At 45.9% G+C, this 17,977-nt stretch overlaps 1 protein-coding gene across 1 annotated transcript in view; it reads left to right on the top strand.

The window, feature by feature from the left end:
- The window catches only part of LOC124594290 (glutamate receptor ionotropic, kainate 2-like), a 285,982-nt gene that overhangs the window by 14,715 nt on the left and 253,290 nt on the right, over positions 1 to 17,977 (top strand). The window contains exon 2 of the mRNA XM_047132653.1: positions 8,900 to 9,060. Within this exon, the coding sequence (XP_046988609.1) occupies positions 8,988 to 9,060 (73 nt within the window). The 5' untranslated portion in view covers positions 8,900 to 8,987. The remainder of the gene's footprint in view (positions 1 to 8,899; positions 9,061 to 17,977) is intronic.

Below are 17,977 nucleotides of genomic sequence, written 5' to 3' on the forward strand. Positions count from 1 at the left end.
TATGATTGGCCCGCTAGATGGCGCTGCTATGGGTCAACCGGATATCAACTGCGTTTTTTTAAATAGGAACCCCCATTTTTATTACATATTCGTGTAGTACGTAAATAAATATGAATATCTTAGTTGAACCACTTTTTTTGCTTTGTGGTAGATGGCGCTGTAATAGTCACAAACGTATGAGTACATGGTGTGCGTAACATTCGGCCAGTGCTCACGGTATTTGCTTTGTGATACATTACCCGTGCTAAAATGGACCGTTTATAAATTGCGGAAAAGGTCGATATCGTGTTGATGTATGGCTATTGTGATGAAAATGCCCAACGGGCGTGCGCTATGTATGCTGCCGTGTATCCTGGACGACATCATCCAAGTGTCCGGACCGTTCGCCGGATAGTTACGTTATTGAAGGAAAAAGGAAGTGTTCAGCCACATGTAAAACGTCAACCACGACCTGCAACAAATGATGAGGTCCAAGTAGGTGTTTTAGCTACTGTCGCGGCTACTCTGCACATGCTACATCAAGATCGATTGCACCCGTACCATATTTCTATGCACCAGGAATTGCAAGGCGACGACTTTCAACGTCGTGTACAGTTCTGCCACTTACGGGACGATGACAGATTTTTAGCACGCGTTCTACACTCCTGGAAATTGAAATAAGAACACCGTGAATTCATTGTCCCAGGAAGGGGAAACTTTATTGACACATTCCTGGGGTCAGATACATCACATGATCACACTGACAGAACCACAGGCACATAGACACAGGCAACAGAGCATGCACAATGTCGGCACTAGTACAGTGTATATCCACCTTTCGCAGCAATGCAGGCTGCTATTCTCCCATGGAGACGATCGTAGAGATGCTGGATGTAGTCCTGTGGAACGGCTTGCCATGCCATTTCCACCTGGCGCCTCAGTTGGACCAGCGTTCGTGCTGGACGTGCAGACCGCGTGAGACGACGCTTCATCCAGTCCCAAACATGCTCAATGGGGGACAGATCCGGAGATCTTGCTGGCCAGGGTAGTTGACTTACACCTTCTAGAGCACGTTGGGTGGCACGGGATACATGCGGACGTGCATTGTCCTGTTGGAACAGCAAGTTCCCTTGCCGGTCTAGGAATGGTAGAACGATGGGTTCGATGACGGTTTGGATGTACCGTGCACTATTCAGTGTCCCCTCGTCGATCACCAGTGGTGTACGGCCAGTGTAGGAGATCGCTCCCCACACCATGATGCCGGGTGTTGGCCCTGTGTGCCTCGGTCGTATGCAGTCCTGATTGTGGCGCTCACCTGCACGGCGCCAAACACGCATACGACCATCATTGGCACCAAGGCAGAAGCGACTCTCATCGCTGAAGACGACACGTCTCCATTCGTCCCTCCATTCACGCCTGTCGCGACACCACTGGAGGCGGGCTGCACGATGTTGGGGCGTGAGCGGAAGACGGCCTAACGGTGTGCGGGACCGTAGCCCAGCTTCATGGAGACGGTTGCGAATGGTCCTTGCCGATACGCCAGGAGCAACAGTGTCCCTAATTTGCTGGGAAGTGGCGGTGCGGTCCCCTACGGCACTGCGTAGGATCCTACTGCGATGGAGCTCCGTATGCCACGGCAAACTGGCTGACACTGACGGCGGCGGTGCACAAATGCTGCGCAGCTAGCGCCATTCGACGGCCAACACCGCGGTTCCTGGTGTGTCCGCTGTGCCGTGCGTGTGATCATTGCTTGTACAGCCCTCTCGCAGTGTCCGGAGCAAGTATGGTGGGTCTGACACACCGCGGTCAATGTGTTCTTTTTTCCATTTCCAGGAGTGTATTTAGCGACGAAGCGTCGTTCACCAACAGCGGTAACGTAAACCGGCATAATATGCACTACCGGTATTGGGCAACGGAAAATCCACGATGGCTGCGACAAGTGAAACATCAGCGACCTTGGCGGGTTAATGTATGGTGCGGCATTGTAGGAGGAAGGATAATTGGCTCCCATGTTATCGATGGCAATCTATATGGTGTAATGTATGCTGATTTCCTACGTAATGTTCTACCGATGTTACTACAAGACGTTTCACTGCATAACAGAATGGCGATGTACTTCCAACATGATGGATGTCCGGCACATAGCTCGACAGCTCGCGTGCGGTTGAAGCGGTACTGAACAGCATATTTCATGACAGGTGGATTGGTCGTCGAAGCACCATACCATGGCCCGCACGTTCACCGGATCTGACGTCCCCGGATTTCTTTCTGTGGGGAAAGTTGAAGGATATTTGCTATTGTGATCCACCCACAATGCCTGACAACATGCGTCAGCCCATTGTCAATGCATGTGCGAACATTACAGAAGGCGAACTACTCGCTGTTGAGAGGAATGTCGTTACACGTATTGCCAAATGCATTGAAGTTGACGGACATCATTTTGAGCATTTATTGCATTAATGTGGTATTTACAGGTAATCACGCTGTAACAGCATGCCTTCTCAGAAATGATAAGTTCACAAAGGTACATGTATCACATTGGAACAACCGAAATAAAATGTTCAAACGTACCTACGTTCTGTATTTTAATTAAAAAAAACCTTCCTGTTACCAGCTGTTCGTCTAAAATTGTGAGCCATATGTTTGTGACCATTACAGCGCCATCTATCACAAAGCGAAAAAAGTGGTCCAACTAAAACATTCACATATCTTTACGTACTACAGAAATATGTAATAAAAATGGGTTTCCAATTTTAAAAAAAAAACGCAGTTGATATCCGTTTGACCTATGGCAGCGGCATCTAGCGGGCCAACCATAGCGCCATCTGGTTACCCCCTTCAAGCTAGACAAGTTTCGTCCTTTGTAGTTTTTTCGTTTGACGCTTATTTCGTGAGATATTTGACCCGGTCACAATCATTGGAACACCCTGTATACTGCGGAAAACAACTTTCTTGAAACGCCGTAATTGTCTCCCATTGTGACGCAGAAGTATGAAATTTGGTTCAAATGTGCCTAAACGTGCCTGCTGTCTGCCTTTGTAATTGCTGAAAGGCGAGGCGCGCTGCAACGTCACCCTCGGATTCGACCGACACTTCAGACAGGACGGTGTCGACACATGCGAGAAAAAGGCCAGAGTTCGGAAGGTCATGTGAGGTAAAATGTGGGTAAATGGTGCCACATTAGCTCCAAATTTCGCCACAATTCTACCAAGCAACACCGTGGACGTGTCATACGATAGGGAGGTCGTAACACCACTTCTTAGCCACATTTGACCCCTCCTTTTGACGCTTCTCCGATGGAGGTCAGAACTGCAACGCCTGCCGTTGCAGTCAAGCGGTTTCCTTACGAGTGGCTGAGAAAAATACTTCAGGCACCTCGCCGCTGAGAATCGACATCAAACTGCTGTAGGGAGTGGCATAAAGGGCGTCAATGAAAGCACCCATTTCCTCCGAGCGTTGATTCACAGTCATTTCGCGGTCGAAAACGGAAGTTTCTAGTGTGGTGAGGAGCAGGACGACATTCGTGACAACCTCTGACACTGCTGACACCCTCCAGCCGACTCAACCCTTCTCTAAGGACACTGTGGACCAGAAATCCCAGAGAATGTGATGGCACCCCTTTGGAGCGCACTGTAAACGCAGATTTTGATCTGGTGTACAGGTTGGAACGACAAGGGGCCGTTCAAAGCTATTCGACGAAATCCGACCGCGATCCGAAGCAGCAAAGGGTGCTTATGTTTTCTTCAGCCCGCGCAGGGAGTAATGCATTTGTACCATTACAAAGGTTGGTTACTGGCATGTTTGAGCCAAATGTCGAACGTCTTCGTCGTGATTAAATTAGATTAGTACTTGTTCCACAGATCATGAATACGACACTTCGTAATGATGTAGAACGTGTCAGGTTAACAAAAGGTGTCTATACAAGACATAACATTACACAAAGTATTACATGACACTTAATGTTATTAATTATTTTTTTTTTTTTTGGGGGGGGGGGGAATTACCCACTTACTGTATCCAAAAATTCATCTAATGAGTAGAAGGCGTTGCCATTCAGAAATTCTTTTAATTTCCTTTTAAATGCTATATGGCTATCTGTCAGAAATTTGATGCTATTAGGTAAGTGACCAAAGACTTTTGTGGCACCATAATTTACCCCCTTCTGAGCCAAAGTTAGATTTAACCTTGGGTAGTGAAGATCATCCTTTCTCCTAGTGTTGTAGCCATGGACACTGCTATTACTTTTGAATTCGTTCGGATTGTTAATAAAAAATTTCATAAGTGAATATATACAGGGTGTTACAAAAAGGTACGGCCAAACTTTCAGGAAACATTCCTCACACACAAATAAAGAAAAGATGTTATGTGGACATGTGTCCGGAAACGCCTAATTTCCATGTTAGAGCTCATTTTATTTCCGTCAGTATGTACTGTACTTCCTCGATTCACCGCCAGTTGGCCCAATTACAGGAAAGTAATGTTGACTTCGGTGCTTGTGTTGACGTGCGACTCATTGCTCCACAGTACATCAGTACGTAGCATCAACAGGTTAGTGTTCATCACGAACGTGGTTTTGCAGTCAGTGCAATGTTTACAAATGCGGAGTTGGCAGATGTCCATTTGATGTATGGATTAGCACGGGGCAATAGCCGTGGCGCGGTACGTTTGTGTCGAGACAGATTTCCAGAACGAAGGTGTCCCGACAGGAAGACGTTCGAAACAACTGATCGGCGTCTGAGGGAGCACGGAACATTCCAGCCTATAACTCGCGACTGGGAAGACCTAGAACGACGAGGACACCTGCAATGAACGAGGCAATTCTTCGTGCAGTTGACGATAACCCTAATGTTCGCGTCAGAGAAGTTGCTGCTGTACAAGATAACGTTGACCACGTCACTGTATGGAGAGTGCTACGGGAGAACCAGTTGTTCCCGTACCATGTACAGCGTGTGCAGGCACCATCAGCAGCTGATTGGCCTCCACGGGTACACTTCTGCGAATGGTTCATCCAACAATGTGTCAATCATAATTTCAGTGCAAATGTTCTCTTTACGGATGAGGCTGCATTCCAAAGTGATCAAATTGTAAAGTTTCACAATTAACATGTGAGGGCTAACGAGAATCCGCACGCAATTGTGCAATCACGTCATGAACACAGATTTTCTGTGAACGTTTGGCCACGCATTGTTGGTGATGTCTTGATTGGGCCTCATGTTCTTCCACCTACGCTCAATGGAGCACGTTATCATGATTTCATACGGGATACTCTACCTGTGCTGCTAGAACATGTGCCTTTACAAGTTCGACACAACATGTGGTTCATGCACGATGGAGCTCCTGCACATTTCACTCGAAGTGTTCGTACGCTTCTCAACAACAGATTCGGTGACCGATGGATTGGTAGAGGCGGACCAATTCCATGGCCTCCACGCTCTCTTGACCTCAACCCTCTTGACTTTAATTTATGGGGGCATTTGAAAGCTCTTGTCTACGCAACCCCGTTACCAAATGTAGAGACTTTTCGGGCCCATATTGTGGACGGCTGTGATACAATACGCCATTCTCCAGTCTGCATCAGCGTATCAGGGATTCCATGCAACGGAGGGTGGATGCATGTATCCTCGCTAACGGAGGACATTTTGAACATTTCCTGTAACAAAGTGTTTGAAGTCACACTGGTACGTTCTGCTGCTGTGTGTTTCCATTCCATGATTAATGTGATTTGAAGAGAAGTAAAAAATGAGCCCTAACATGGAAAGTAAGCGCTTCCGGACACATGTCCACATAACATATTTTCTTTCTTTGTGTGTGAGGAATGTTTCCTGAAAGTTTGGCCGCACCTTTTTGTAACACCCTGTATATGTGGTCGAGCGGTTCTAGGCGCCTCAGTCCTGAACCGCGCTACTGCAACGGTCGGAGGTTCGAATCCTGCCTCGGGCATGGATGTGTGTGATGCCCTTAGGTTAGTTAGGTTTAAGTAGCTCTAAGTTCTACAGGACTGATGACCTCAGTTGTTAAGTCCCATAGTGCTCAGAGCCACTTGAACCATTTTTTGCATATATTGTGCGGCTACAGTGAAGATCACTAGCTCTTTAAATAAGTGTCTGCAGGATGATCTTGGATGAGCTCCAGCAATTATTTTGATTACACGCTTTTGTGCAATGAACACTCTTTTAGTCAATGATGAGTTACCCCAGAATATGATATCATACGAAAGCAGAGAATGAAAATAGGCGTGGTAAGCTAATTTACACAGATGTATATCGCCAAAATTTGCAATGACCCTAATAGCGTAAGTAGCTGAACTCAAACGTTTCAGCAGATCTTCAGTGTGTTTTTTCCAGTTCAACCCTTCATCAATGCATACACCTAGAAATTCTGAATATTCTACCTTATCTACCGATTTCTGATCAAAGTCTATATTTATTAATGGTGTCGTTCTATTTACTGTGTGGAACTGTATATACTGTGTTTTGTCAAAGTTTAGCCATTTGCAGAGAACCACTTAATGATTTTCTGAAAATAAGAAATGGCTCTGAGCACTATGGGACTTAACTGCTGAGGTCATCAGTCCTCTAGAACTTAGAACTACTTAAACCTAACTAACCTAAGGACATCACACACATCCGTACCCGAGGCAGGATTCGGACCTGCGACCGTAGTGGTCGCGCGGTTCCAGACTGGAGAGCCTAGAACCGCTCGGCCACTCTGGCCGGCTTTTCTGAAAAACATAGTTTACAATTTCATCAGTTAATTCTTGTCTGTTGCGTGTGGTAGCTATACTTGTATCATCAGCAGAAAGTACTAGCTTTGCATCTTCGTGAATATAGAATGGAAAGTCATTAACATATACACTCCTGGAAATTGAAATAAGAACACCGTGAATTCATTGTCCCAGGAAGGGGAAACTTTATTGACACATTCCTGGGGTCAGATACATCACATGATCACACTGACAGAACCACAGGCACATAGACACAGGCAACAGAGCATGCACAATGTCGGCACTAGTACAGTGTATATCCACCTTTCGCAGCAATGCAGGCTGCTATTCTCCCATGGAGACGATCGTAGAGATGCTGGATGTAGTCCTGTGGAACGGCTTGCCATGCCATTTCCACCTGGCGCCTCAGTTGGACCAGCGTTCGTGCTGGACGTGCAGACCGCGTGAGACGACGCTTCATCCAGTCCCAAACATGCTCAATGGGGGACAGATCCGGAGATCTTGCTGGCCAGGGTAGTTGACTTACACCTTCTAGAGCACGTTGGGTGGCACGGGATACATGCGGACGTGCATTGTCCTGTTGGAACAGCAAGTTCCCTTGCCGGTCTAGGAATGGTAGAATGATGGGTTCGATGACGGTTTGGATGTACCGTGCACTATTCAGTGTCCCCTCGACGATCACCAGTGGTGTACGGCCAGTGTAGGAGATCGCTCCCCACACCATGATGCCGGGTGTTGGCCCTGTGTGCCTCGGTCGTATGCAGTCCTGATTGTGGCGCTCACCTGCACGGCGCCAAACACGCATACGACCATCATTGGCACCAAGGCAGAAGCGACTCTCATCGCTGAAGACGACACGTCTCCATTCGTCCCTCCATTCACGCCTGTCGCGACACCACTGGAGGCGGGCTGCACGATGTTGGGGCGTGAGCGGAAGACGGCCTAACGGTGTGCGGGACCGTAGCCCAGCTTCATGGAGACGGTTGCGAATGGTCCTCGCCGATACCTCAGGAGCAACAGTGTCCCTAATTTGCTGGGAAGTGGCGGTGCGGTCCCCTACGGCACTGCGTAGGATCCTACGGTCTTGGCGTGCATCCGTGCGTCGCTGCGGTCCGGTCCCAGGTCGACGGGCACGTGCACCTTCCGCCGACCACTGGCGACAACATCGATGTACTGTGGAGACCTCACGCCCCACGTGTTGAGCAATTCGGCGGTACGTCCACCCGGCCTCCCGCATGCCCACTATACGCACTCGCTCAAAGTCCGTCAACTGCACATACGGTTCACGTCCACGCTGTCGCGGCATGCTACCAGTGTTAAAGACTGCGATGGAGCTCCGTATGCCACGGCAAACTGGCTGACACTGACGGCGGCGGTGCACAAATGCTGCGCAGCTAGCGCCATTCGACGGCCAACACCGCGGTTCCTGGTGTGTCCGCTGTGCCGTGCGTGTGATCATTGCTTGTACAGCCCTCTCGCAGTGTCCGGAGCAAGTTTGGTGGGTCTGACACACCGGTGTCAATGTGTTCTTTTTTCCATTTCCAGGAGTGTATTAACAACAGCAGAGGACCCAAGACCGAATCTTGTGGCATCCCATTCTTAATTGTTCCCCAATTTGAGAACTCACCAGGTTTTTGCATATTATGTGAACTGCTTATTTCAACTTTCTGCACTCTTCCAGTTAGGTATGATTTAAACCATTTGAGCGCTGTCCCATTCATACCACAGTACTTGAGCTTATTTAGAAGTATTCCATGATTTACACAATCAAAAACCTTTGAGAGATCACAAAAAATTCCAACGGGTGACTTCAGGTTACTCAGAGCATTTAATCTTTCATTGGTGAATGTATATATAGCATTTTCCGTTGAAAAACCTTTCTGGAAACCAAAATGACATTTTGTTAAAGCTTTATTTTTACAAAGGTGTGGCAGACAACTATGGCGTTTCGACAAAGTAATCCTTTAACTGGGTTACACAGTGTAGATTTCAGTGCTAGCCGTTTGCATACGTTGGTTTTACATGGGAAGAAGAAAACTATCGTCTAAATTGATTTATATTTTCTCTGTATGTTTGGTATTTTTCGCCAGTTTTCCGTAACACGTAAATAGCAGAGTGTTATCAGTCGATCAATTTCGATTTTACATGGACGAATGTCATAGCTTTTGGAGACTGTCGAGCACACGAATTGTACAGTTTCAGGGTCTTACATCGGGGCGAGAGTGAAGGACCGTGGTCCAGCACGGCTGCAGAAGAAGGAAGAGCGAAGAAGGAAGGAAGCACCATGTGGCGGCCCGTGTCCCTGCTGATGGTGCTCGTGGTGCTAGTACGAGCGGCTGGAGGTGGTCTACGCATAGGTCAGTGGTCCCACAAACACCAATTACACTGAGGTGACAAAAGTCATGGGGTGAGGTGACAGACTTTGGGGGCGGATGTGAAGACCGCAGTTTCTGTAGTAAAAATCGCGGCAAAGTGTCAGTCGAGAATCTGGCTTGTTTACAACTAGGATAGGTGTGTGTCAGCCGTCTTGACAGCAACAGAGTCGTCCTAGTTTCGGCACTGACCGACAGATGGCGGTACTTTAAAAAGAGTACGGTCAGTTTGGCGTCCAGCCACGTGACGGGGAAACTCAACCTCAACAGCCGGCACGCTGGCTCATGGCGGGCTTTCTCCGGGCCGCTTTTAGCACAGAGCTAAAGTAAATGTGTGATGTAGAAATAAATATAAAACTGATCCCAATGTGGCACAAAGGAGCTTGTAGGCTCATTTTAAAGCGGAAAATTAGCCGGATGTGCTCACATAAACGCGCCTGCATTTCGTTTGGTAGTTTTTGAATTATAATAAATCGAATGTTTTAAGAACTAAGTAAGATTGTGAATTGTACATCATGGAGACGCTTTGACAAAATTTTACGAACAAAGTGCCAAATGATTAGTATTAAGATACCTATGTAACTTTTTTTACAGTTTTAAAAATTCAAATGAGGAGCCGGAATGCTGTTTTCGTCATCAAAAATGCAGAATTTTGATAACAAAAAATAGGAACTATAAAGATAGCGGCAGTATGGAAAAGTAGACATAAGGAAATAGGTAATACAATAATATGCATTGAAAGTATTTTAAATAATGAAAAGTTCTATGTGAAGAACACATAAATTTTAATAATATGAGAATAAGGTCCCGTACAGATTCTGATGATCAGTCTGAATTCAGCGGAAAATTTCCGTCCGTATAGAAGTGTTACATGCGTTTTATGGTGTCTATATTAAGTGTAAAAGTAAATTTTATGTGCAAACAAACTTGATTTGACTTCAGAGTGTTCAAACCGAGGGCTTTTAAGGGGGGCCATTTTCTGTGAAAATTCAGTTGAGTTGAATGGGGTAGCACAAGTAACTGGCAAAAGTCCGTGCACGAATTGGGTTTAGAATATTTTCGGACTTCGAAGTCGTGTCGAACTTTAACTCTGAACAACTGCTGTGGGACAGTTATTTCAGCTTGCCGTTGGACTTCGGATTGTGCTTGGTTTATAATTATTTTTCGATAAATATTCTCCCCTCGGAACTTTATTCATCTTGGGGTTTCAGCTATTTTAAAAGAAACATTAGGGGAATAATTGGTGAATGATTGTGATTAATATTTGAGTGGCGCTCAAACTCGGTAAATATCTAAGGTCAAATCAAGAACACTTAACAGTATTTCAGTCAAATCTGTCCTGAACAAGTTAAAATAAACTCCAGTTAGTTAAAGCTGTGTTTGTTCACTAAAAATTATTCCTCCCTGCTAACGCTTGTTTTTATAAACTTGAAATTAATTTAAAATTACTGGGGATAGTGCAGCGGATGGGGCTGGCATCCCTCAGACCTAACGTAGCTAATTTAGTAAATAAGTCCAACCACATTTTACGGAACCCCAAGAGGATGCATGCTATGCAGCTGCTTGTGTCATAATTGCTTTTTTTTTTTGTTTTTTCGTGCAGAAGCACATGGGGACTCGAGCCATCTAGTTTCATTAGATAACTGACTTTGAACTAAAATTATTGTGACCACCCAGTGCTACCAGTGTTTTACTCCCGGTCTCGCGCTTAGAGAGAAACCGTAGCACGTCACAAATGCTTTTCTCGACCCAGCGAAGCTCGAAAATGGCTATTTCTCGTCCGTAGTAGATCAGAATGTACATATAAAGGTAGCGCTAGTATCGCGTACAAGGTATAAAAGAACAGTGAACTGGCAGAGCTGTTATTTTTACCCAAGTGATTCACTTGAGAAAGGTTCCAGCATGATTATGGCGGAACGACGGGAATTTTTAGACTTAGAACGAAGAATGCCAGTTGCAGCTAGACGCATGGGATGTTCCAATTCGGAAATCGTTAGAGAATTCAATATTCCGAGATCCGCAATGTCAAGAGTGTGTCGAGAATACCAAATTTCAGGCATTACCTCTCACCACGGACAACCCAGTGGCCGACGGCTTTCACTGAATGATCGGGAGCAGCGGTGTTTGCGTAGAGTTATCAGTATCAACAGACAGGCAACACTTCTTGACATAACAGCAGAAATCAATGTGAGACGTACGACGAACTTATCCGTTAGGACAGTGTGGTGAAATCTGGCGTTAATGGGCTATGAGAACAGGCGACCGACGTGAGTGCCATTGCTAACAGCACGACATCGCCTGCAGCGCCTCTCTCGGGCTCGTGAATATATCTAATGTACCCTAGATGACAGGAAAACCGTGGTCTGGACAGATAAGTCCTCATATCAGTTGGTAAGACCTGATGGTAGGGATCGAGTGTGACGCAGACCTCACGAAGTTGTCAACAAGGCTCTGTGCGTGCTGGTGGTGGCTTCATAATGGCGTGGCCTGTGTTTGCATGGAATGGACTGGGTCCTCTGATCCAATGAACCGATCATTGATCATGTGCAGCCATTGATGGACTTCATATTCCCAAGCTACTATGGAATTTTTATGGATGACAAGACGCCGTGTCACTGAGCCACAGACGTTTGCGATTGGTTTGAAGACATTCTGGACAGTCCGAGCGAATGATTTGGCCACCCAGATCGCCCAACACGAATCTCATCGAACATTTATGGGACTTAGTCGGGGGGGTCAGTTGGTGCACAAAACCTTGCACCGGCAACACTTCCGCAATTATACACGGGTATAGAGGCATATCTGCTGGGGTCTTCTAGCAACTTGTTGAATTCATGTCACGTCGAGTTTCTGGGGAGTAGGAGATTAGAGACATCCCAAAACGTTTGTCACAACCTAGAGAGGTGGCGCAGTGGTAAGCACACTGGACTTGCATTCGATTGGGTTCAAACCCGATTTCGGCAGTTCTGATTTACGTTTTCCGTGGTTTTCTGAAATAGCTTCAGGCGAATTCCGGGATGACTCCTTTGAAACGGCAAGGCCGATTTCTTTCCCCATCCTTCCCTAATCGGAGATTGTGCTCCATGTTCAATGACCTCTTTGTCGACTGGACGCTAAACGTTAATCTCCTCCTCCTCCACTTTCGTCACCTCAGTGTACATATGGTCTACACTGTATTACATCCACTTAACACATTCCCGGCAGCTATGTAAACGGCACTGTGTACGGAGCGGCGGTGCGGGAAGCTGTACGGCGACTTCCACATTCACACATAAAGGGCTGGTGGTGCCCACCAGTTACCAGACAGCCGTGGCCCTGTGGACCTGCTAGAAGCTTCCACTGCAGCAGCTGTCTGCCGTGCCACACACAAAGAGCAACATATGAGATGTGATCAAAAAGTAATGGGAATATTTCGATTTCGAGGGCTCTATACATCAGATTTTCAAGTTTTTTTTGCATTGTTGGTACATGTGTTACTGATGTATGTTTTCATTTTCAGCTCTTTTGAATATTTGGTTTATTGTTGAAGTTCGAAAAGGTTATTCGTGTTTTCAAGTGCTCGCGGAATTTTTACTTTCGATAAAAAAAAAATGCTTCAAATAGCTCTGAGCACTATGGGACTTAACAGCTGAGGCCATCAGCTACGGCCGCAGGTTCGAATCCTGCATCGGGCATGGATGTGTGTAATGTCCTTAGGTTAATTAGGTTTAAGTAGTTTTACACTCTAGGGGACTGAGACCTGAGAGCTCAGAGCCATTTTGAGCATTTTCTTTATCGAAAGTAAAAATTTGGCGAGCACTTGAAAACACGAATAACCTTTCCGAATGTCAACAATAAACCAAATATTCAAAGGATTTGAAAATGAAGACATACATCAGTAATGTTGACTGTGGCTTTTGGTGAATCTACTGTGAGTAAGAGCCGGCCGGTGTGGCCGTGAGGTTTTAGGCGCTTCAGTCTGGAACCGCGTGACCGCCACGGTCGCAGGTTCGAATCCTGCCTCGGACATGGATGTGTGTGATGTCCTTAGGTTAGTTAGGTTTAAGTAGTTGTAAGTTCTAGGGGACTGATGACCACAGATGCTAAGTCCAATAGCGCTCAGAGCCATTTGAAGCATTTGTGAGTAAGACAATAGTTTACGAGTGGTATAAACGTTTCAGAGAGGGTCAAGAAGATGCCCTGGACGCCCTAGCACTTCAATTACCGACGACTATGTGGAAAGAGTAGGGAAAATGGTTCATAAAATCACCGAGTCACCATCAGAGAGGCTGCTTATGATATCGGCATCTCATTCGGCTCGTGCCAAGACAATTTTTTCTGGTGTTTTGGGCATGGAACGTGTAGCAGCAGAGTTTGTTTCGAAATTGTTGAATTTCAGATAAAAACCACATCGCATAGACATAACTCAGGAATTGCAGACTGAAGTCGACAACGATCTAGAACTTCTAAAGGACGTTGTAATAGGTGACGAAACAGGGTATACGGGTATGACATCGAAACCAGTGCCTGGTCGTTCAGTGGAAGCTACCTGAAGAGTGAAGACAAAAAAAATTCGACAACTTCAGTCACATGTAAAGGTTCTTATTATTTTCCTTCATTACAATGGGATAGTGCATCATGAGTACCTTCCTTATGGTCGTAAAGTCAATAAGTAATACTACCTGAAAGTTATGCGCCGTTTGCGTGAAGCAGTCCGAAGAAACTGACTAGAATTGTGGCAATACCACTGGTGAAATTCCACCACGATAATGCTACCGCTCAGATCTCAATGGCTGTTGATGATTTTTTGGCAAAGAAACAAACGTGCTCTGGTGTCTCAACCACGGTACTCGTTGGACATGGCCTCTTACTATTTCCTTCTGTTCCAGAGGCTGAAGAGAACCCCGAAAGAACGTCGTTTTGACACCGTTGATGAGATAAAAACATAATCACTGAAGGAACTGAACGCCATAACGCAATGTAAATTCCAGAAGTGCTCCCCAGATTGGAAAAACCGCTGGCACAAGTGTATTACATCTGTGGGGATTATTTGGAAGAGGACAAAGTTGATGTTGCTGAGTAAATAAAGGTTCTTTAGGAAAAATAAAAATTTCCTTTACCTTTTGAACGTACCTCGTATCTTTCCTGGTAACGCCCATCGGCTCGTCCTATACCTTACTGTGGACGCCAGTGCTGGCTTATAATAACCTTGGGGGAAGCCATGAGAGTATGACCTGCTGATTTCTGTATTAAATTTAGATACATGCTTGAAAATGACTCATGACTGAAACTGGCCAATTGGACGGATAATAAAAAGTATGCAGCATACTTGGACCACGTTTTCATTCTCAATACACGTCCAAGCAGTAGACCACAAATATAAAATTTTAAAAACCCTGCATTCCTTCTAAATGGGTTGTGTTCCAGGTCTACCAGGCTGCCTTGAGGGGTTCGAAGTTACCCGAACGGTAAGCGGTTCGTGTTTTCCAACACTCATGGGAAGGAATCATCTGAGTGTCCTGGTAGGAAGCAGGACTTTGTAGAGAATACTTTTGGTAGTAGTAGCAAATGGCCGATTAGATGCGTGCATTCAAGTCCTGAAGGTGGTTGTCAGAACGACCTGAATGTTTCGTGACAGTTTCGTGGAGCAGGTTAGTAGCTTGCGGCAGCCCTCGCGAGAGTGGGAGACGAGTCGTGGGGCCTGTGGCTCAGAAGTTACGTTTTAAGAGTTTTCCGTATTACAAGGCGGTCATCAGTTGACCTTAGCGATCAGGCTATTTAATTTTTTCTTAATGGAAAGGCCGAAACAGTTTGTAAGTACGTCTCCATTGTGTGGGGACAGAGTCGCTTTCAATCGACAAGGAGGGTGTTGCTTTTCGGAGCACCTATTACGTCAGTGCCAAAAGTGTCGCTTAAAACAAACTGGTTAGTTGTTAAAATATTTTTAAGCAAAAAATTTTGAACAAAAAATGATCAGTTTATTTCAGGAGGCCATTTAGCATCGACATAACAAGTGTTCTGAATTTTTCCATCACGTTCGCGTGTCTATTTGCGACTTTGCATTAAAACTTGAGTGCTGTTGCTTTGTGAGCGTGTACGACCCCTGTAGGCGGGGGCCTTTTACACCAGGTGGTCGACTCGGTAACTTGCTGGAGGTGCTGTTCAATGAACGACGTCGATATGACAAGGTTTAACTGAAGCCAATAAATTACATTTGTTCCCGTGAAAATTTGGACGTTGTGTGGTTGTGTGAATTTTAGCTGTTGCCGGCCGGGGTGGCCGAGCGGTTCTAGGCGCTACAGTCTGGACCCGCGCGACCGCTACGGTTGCAGGTTCGAATCCTGCCTCGGGCATGGATATGTGTGTTGTTCAAAAATGGTTCAAATGGCTCTGAGCACTATGGGACTTAACAGCTGTGGTTATCAGTCCCCTAGAACTTAGAACTACTTAAACCTAATCAACCTAAAGACATCATACACATCCATGCCCGAGGCAGGATTCGAACTTGCGACCGTAGCAGTCGCACGGTTCCGGACTGTGCGCCTAGAACCGCGAGACCACCGCGGCCGGCATATGTGTGTTGTCCTTAGGTTAGTTAGGTTTAAGTGGTTCTAAGTTCTAGGGGACTGATGACCTCAGAAGTTAAGTCCCATAGTGCTCAGAGCCATTTGAACCATTTTCTCTGTTGTTGTAGAAATTTACCAGCGGAAATTGTTAGCAGTCATTTGGATGTGGTGCACTGGAATGCTAGGGGTGGTGTTTTTCAGTCCAGTGCTCGGATCTCAGAATTTTCCTGGAAGTAAATAGATAGCGACAAGCCTGCAACTATTGACTCTGGAGTAGAGAGACGTTTAATCCTGTCTTCCGTGTCATTTTTCCCCAACAAAGTCTTTCTTTGTGCTGCGTATATAAATACGCAGCACAAACAAAGACTTTTAGATGATGCTTCCTTGCATCAGTGCGTTTCTGAAGCTAAAAGAGTGCAAAGGCGGCTATTGCATTCAAGATGTAGTCGACAAAATCGTAGTATGGTATTCATCAACTGAAGATGGATATAAACGCGGAACGCATCATTGCATACGTGAGCCCACATCAAATGTAGCCTGCTGTTGCATTTCGTCAAGTAACTGAATCCGCAGCCACGGAACTCAACCACTATTATAAATTATGAATTAATTATTTAAAAACCAATCCCACATTGTGTTCCTCACAGTATTTGCTCAAATTTTTCTACCCATTTTAAAGTACTGGAAGAATTTCTCAGAGTAGTTGCAGAGCTCCTTAAATAGGACGTGAAATAACCATATTTGCTACTTTTCAGTTTAATTCGATGAATACACTTTATGGGTTGGGTTGTTTGGGGGAGGAGACCAAACAGCGAGCCGGCCACGGTGGCCGTGCGGTTCTAGGCGCTTCTGTCCGGAGCCCCGCGACTGCTGCGGTCGCAGGTTCGAATCCTGCCTCGGGCGTGGATGTGTGTGATGTCCTTAGGTTAGTTAGGTGTAAGTAGTTCTGAGTTCTAGGGGACTCATGATCTCAGATGCTAAGTCCCATAGTGCTCAGAGCCATTTGAACCAAACAGCGAGGTTCAAATGGCTCTGAGCACTATGGGACTTAACTGCTGAGTTCATCAGTCCCCTAGAACTTAGAACTAGTTAAACCTAACTAAACTAAGGACATCACACACATCCATGCCCGAGGCAAGATTCGAACCTGCGACCGTAGCAGTGGCGGGGTTCCGGACGGAAGCGCCTAGAGCTTCTCGGCTACTCCGGCCGGCAAACAGCGAGGTCATCCGGTCTCATCGGATTAGGGAAGGACGGGGAAGGAAGTCGGCCATGCCATTTCAAAGGAACCATCTCGGCATTTGCCTGGAGCGATTTAGGGAAATCGCGGAAAACCTAAATCAGAATGGCCGGAGGCGGGATTGAACCGTCGTCCTCCCGAATGCGAGTCCAGTGTGCTAACCTCTGCGCCACCATGCTCGGTAATTCACTTTATCGTTTTCCTTTGTCTTCATAATCTACATTAACTAAAATTCGTGCCTGAGTTTGATCGTTTTCCATTTCGCTGTGACTGTGTTGAGAGAGTGGGAAGGGACAAGATTAAAAGGAGGAGCGGCTGGAACGGTCCTGACTAAATTACCTACCACTTTGATGTGCTGGGCTAGTTAAGATGATTCTCTTAAATGATAATAAATTTGAAATGTTTTGGTGAAAGCCAGAACAGGTCCAACATATCCAAGCAGAATACTCTCACCTCACAGTTTGTAATGAAGCAGTAGTAAGAATTCAAGTAGTGTCGCAGATAATCAGTATACCGATGCCCAGACAGGTTGCAATTGAACGCTCCTAACCAGAATTATCTCAAAATGCCAAGCCGCTTTAATCTGATTCGGTTTGTCGCAAGATGCTTCAATGCTAAGTTAATATATCTACATAAATTTACTATACATTTCAGCTTGACATTACATTGGTGTGGCCGCGCAGGATTAGCCGATCGGTCTAAGGCGCTGCAATCATGGACTGTGTGGCTGGTCCCGCGGAGGTTCGAGTCCTCCCTGGGGCATGAGTGCGTGTGTTTGTCCTTAGGATAATTTAGGTTAAGTAGTGTGTAAGCTTAGGGACTGATGACCTTAGCAGTTAAGTCCCATAAGATTTCACACACATTTGAACATTTTTTTACATTGGTGTGAGAGTGTTTAGTGATCAAAAAAGACAGTAAAAATACACTCGTTGCACAGCAGCTGCTGGATAAATATGAAATCGCCGAGGCGTTGTGCTGCTGTTTGGACATGCTGTAGGAAAAGCGTGAAATGTGCTTTCATGACGAGGGGACCGTTTTCAGATACATAACGCGTAGTTGTCAGTTTAAGATTTACCAATCTTCGTTTACATTTTACACAGCGAACACTTTCTCCAGC

The sequence above is a fragment of the Schistocerca americana genome, chromosome 2, assembly GCF_021461395.2.
Source record: "Schistocerca americana isolate TAMUIC-IGC-003095 chromosome 2, iqSchAmer2.1, whole genome shotgun sequence".
Lineage (NCBI taxonomy): Eukaryota > Metazoa > Arthropoda > Insecta > Orthoptera > Acrididae > Schistocerca > Schistocerca americana.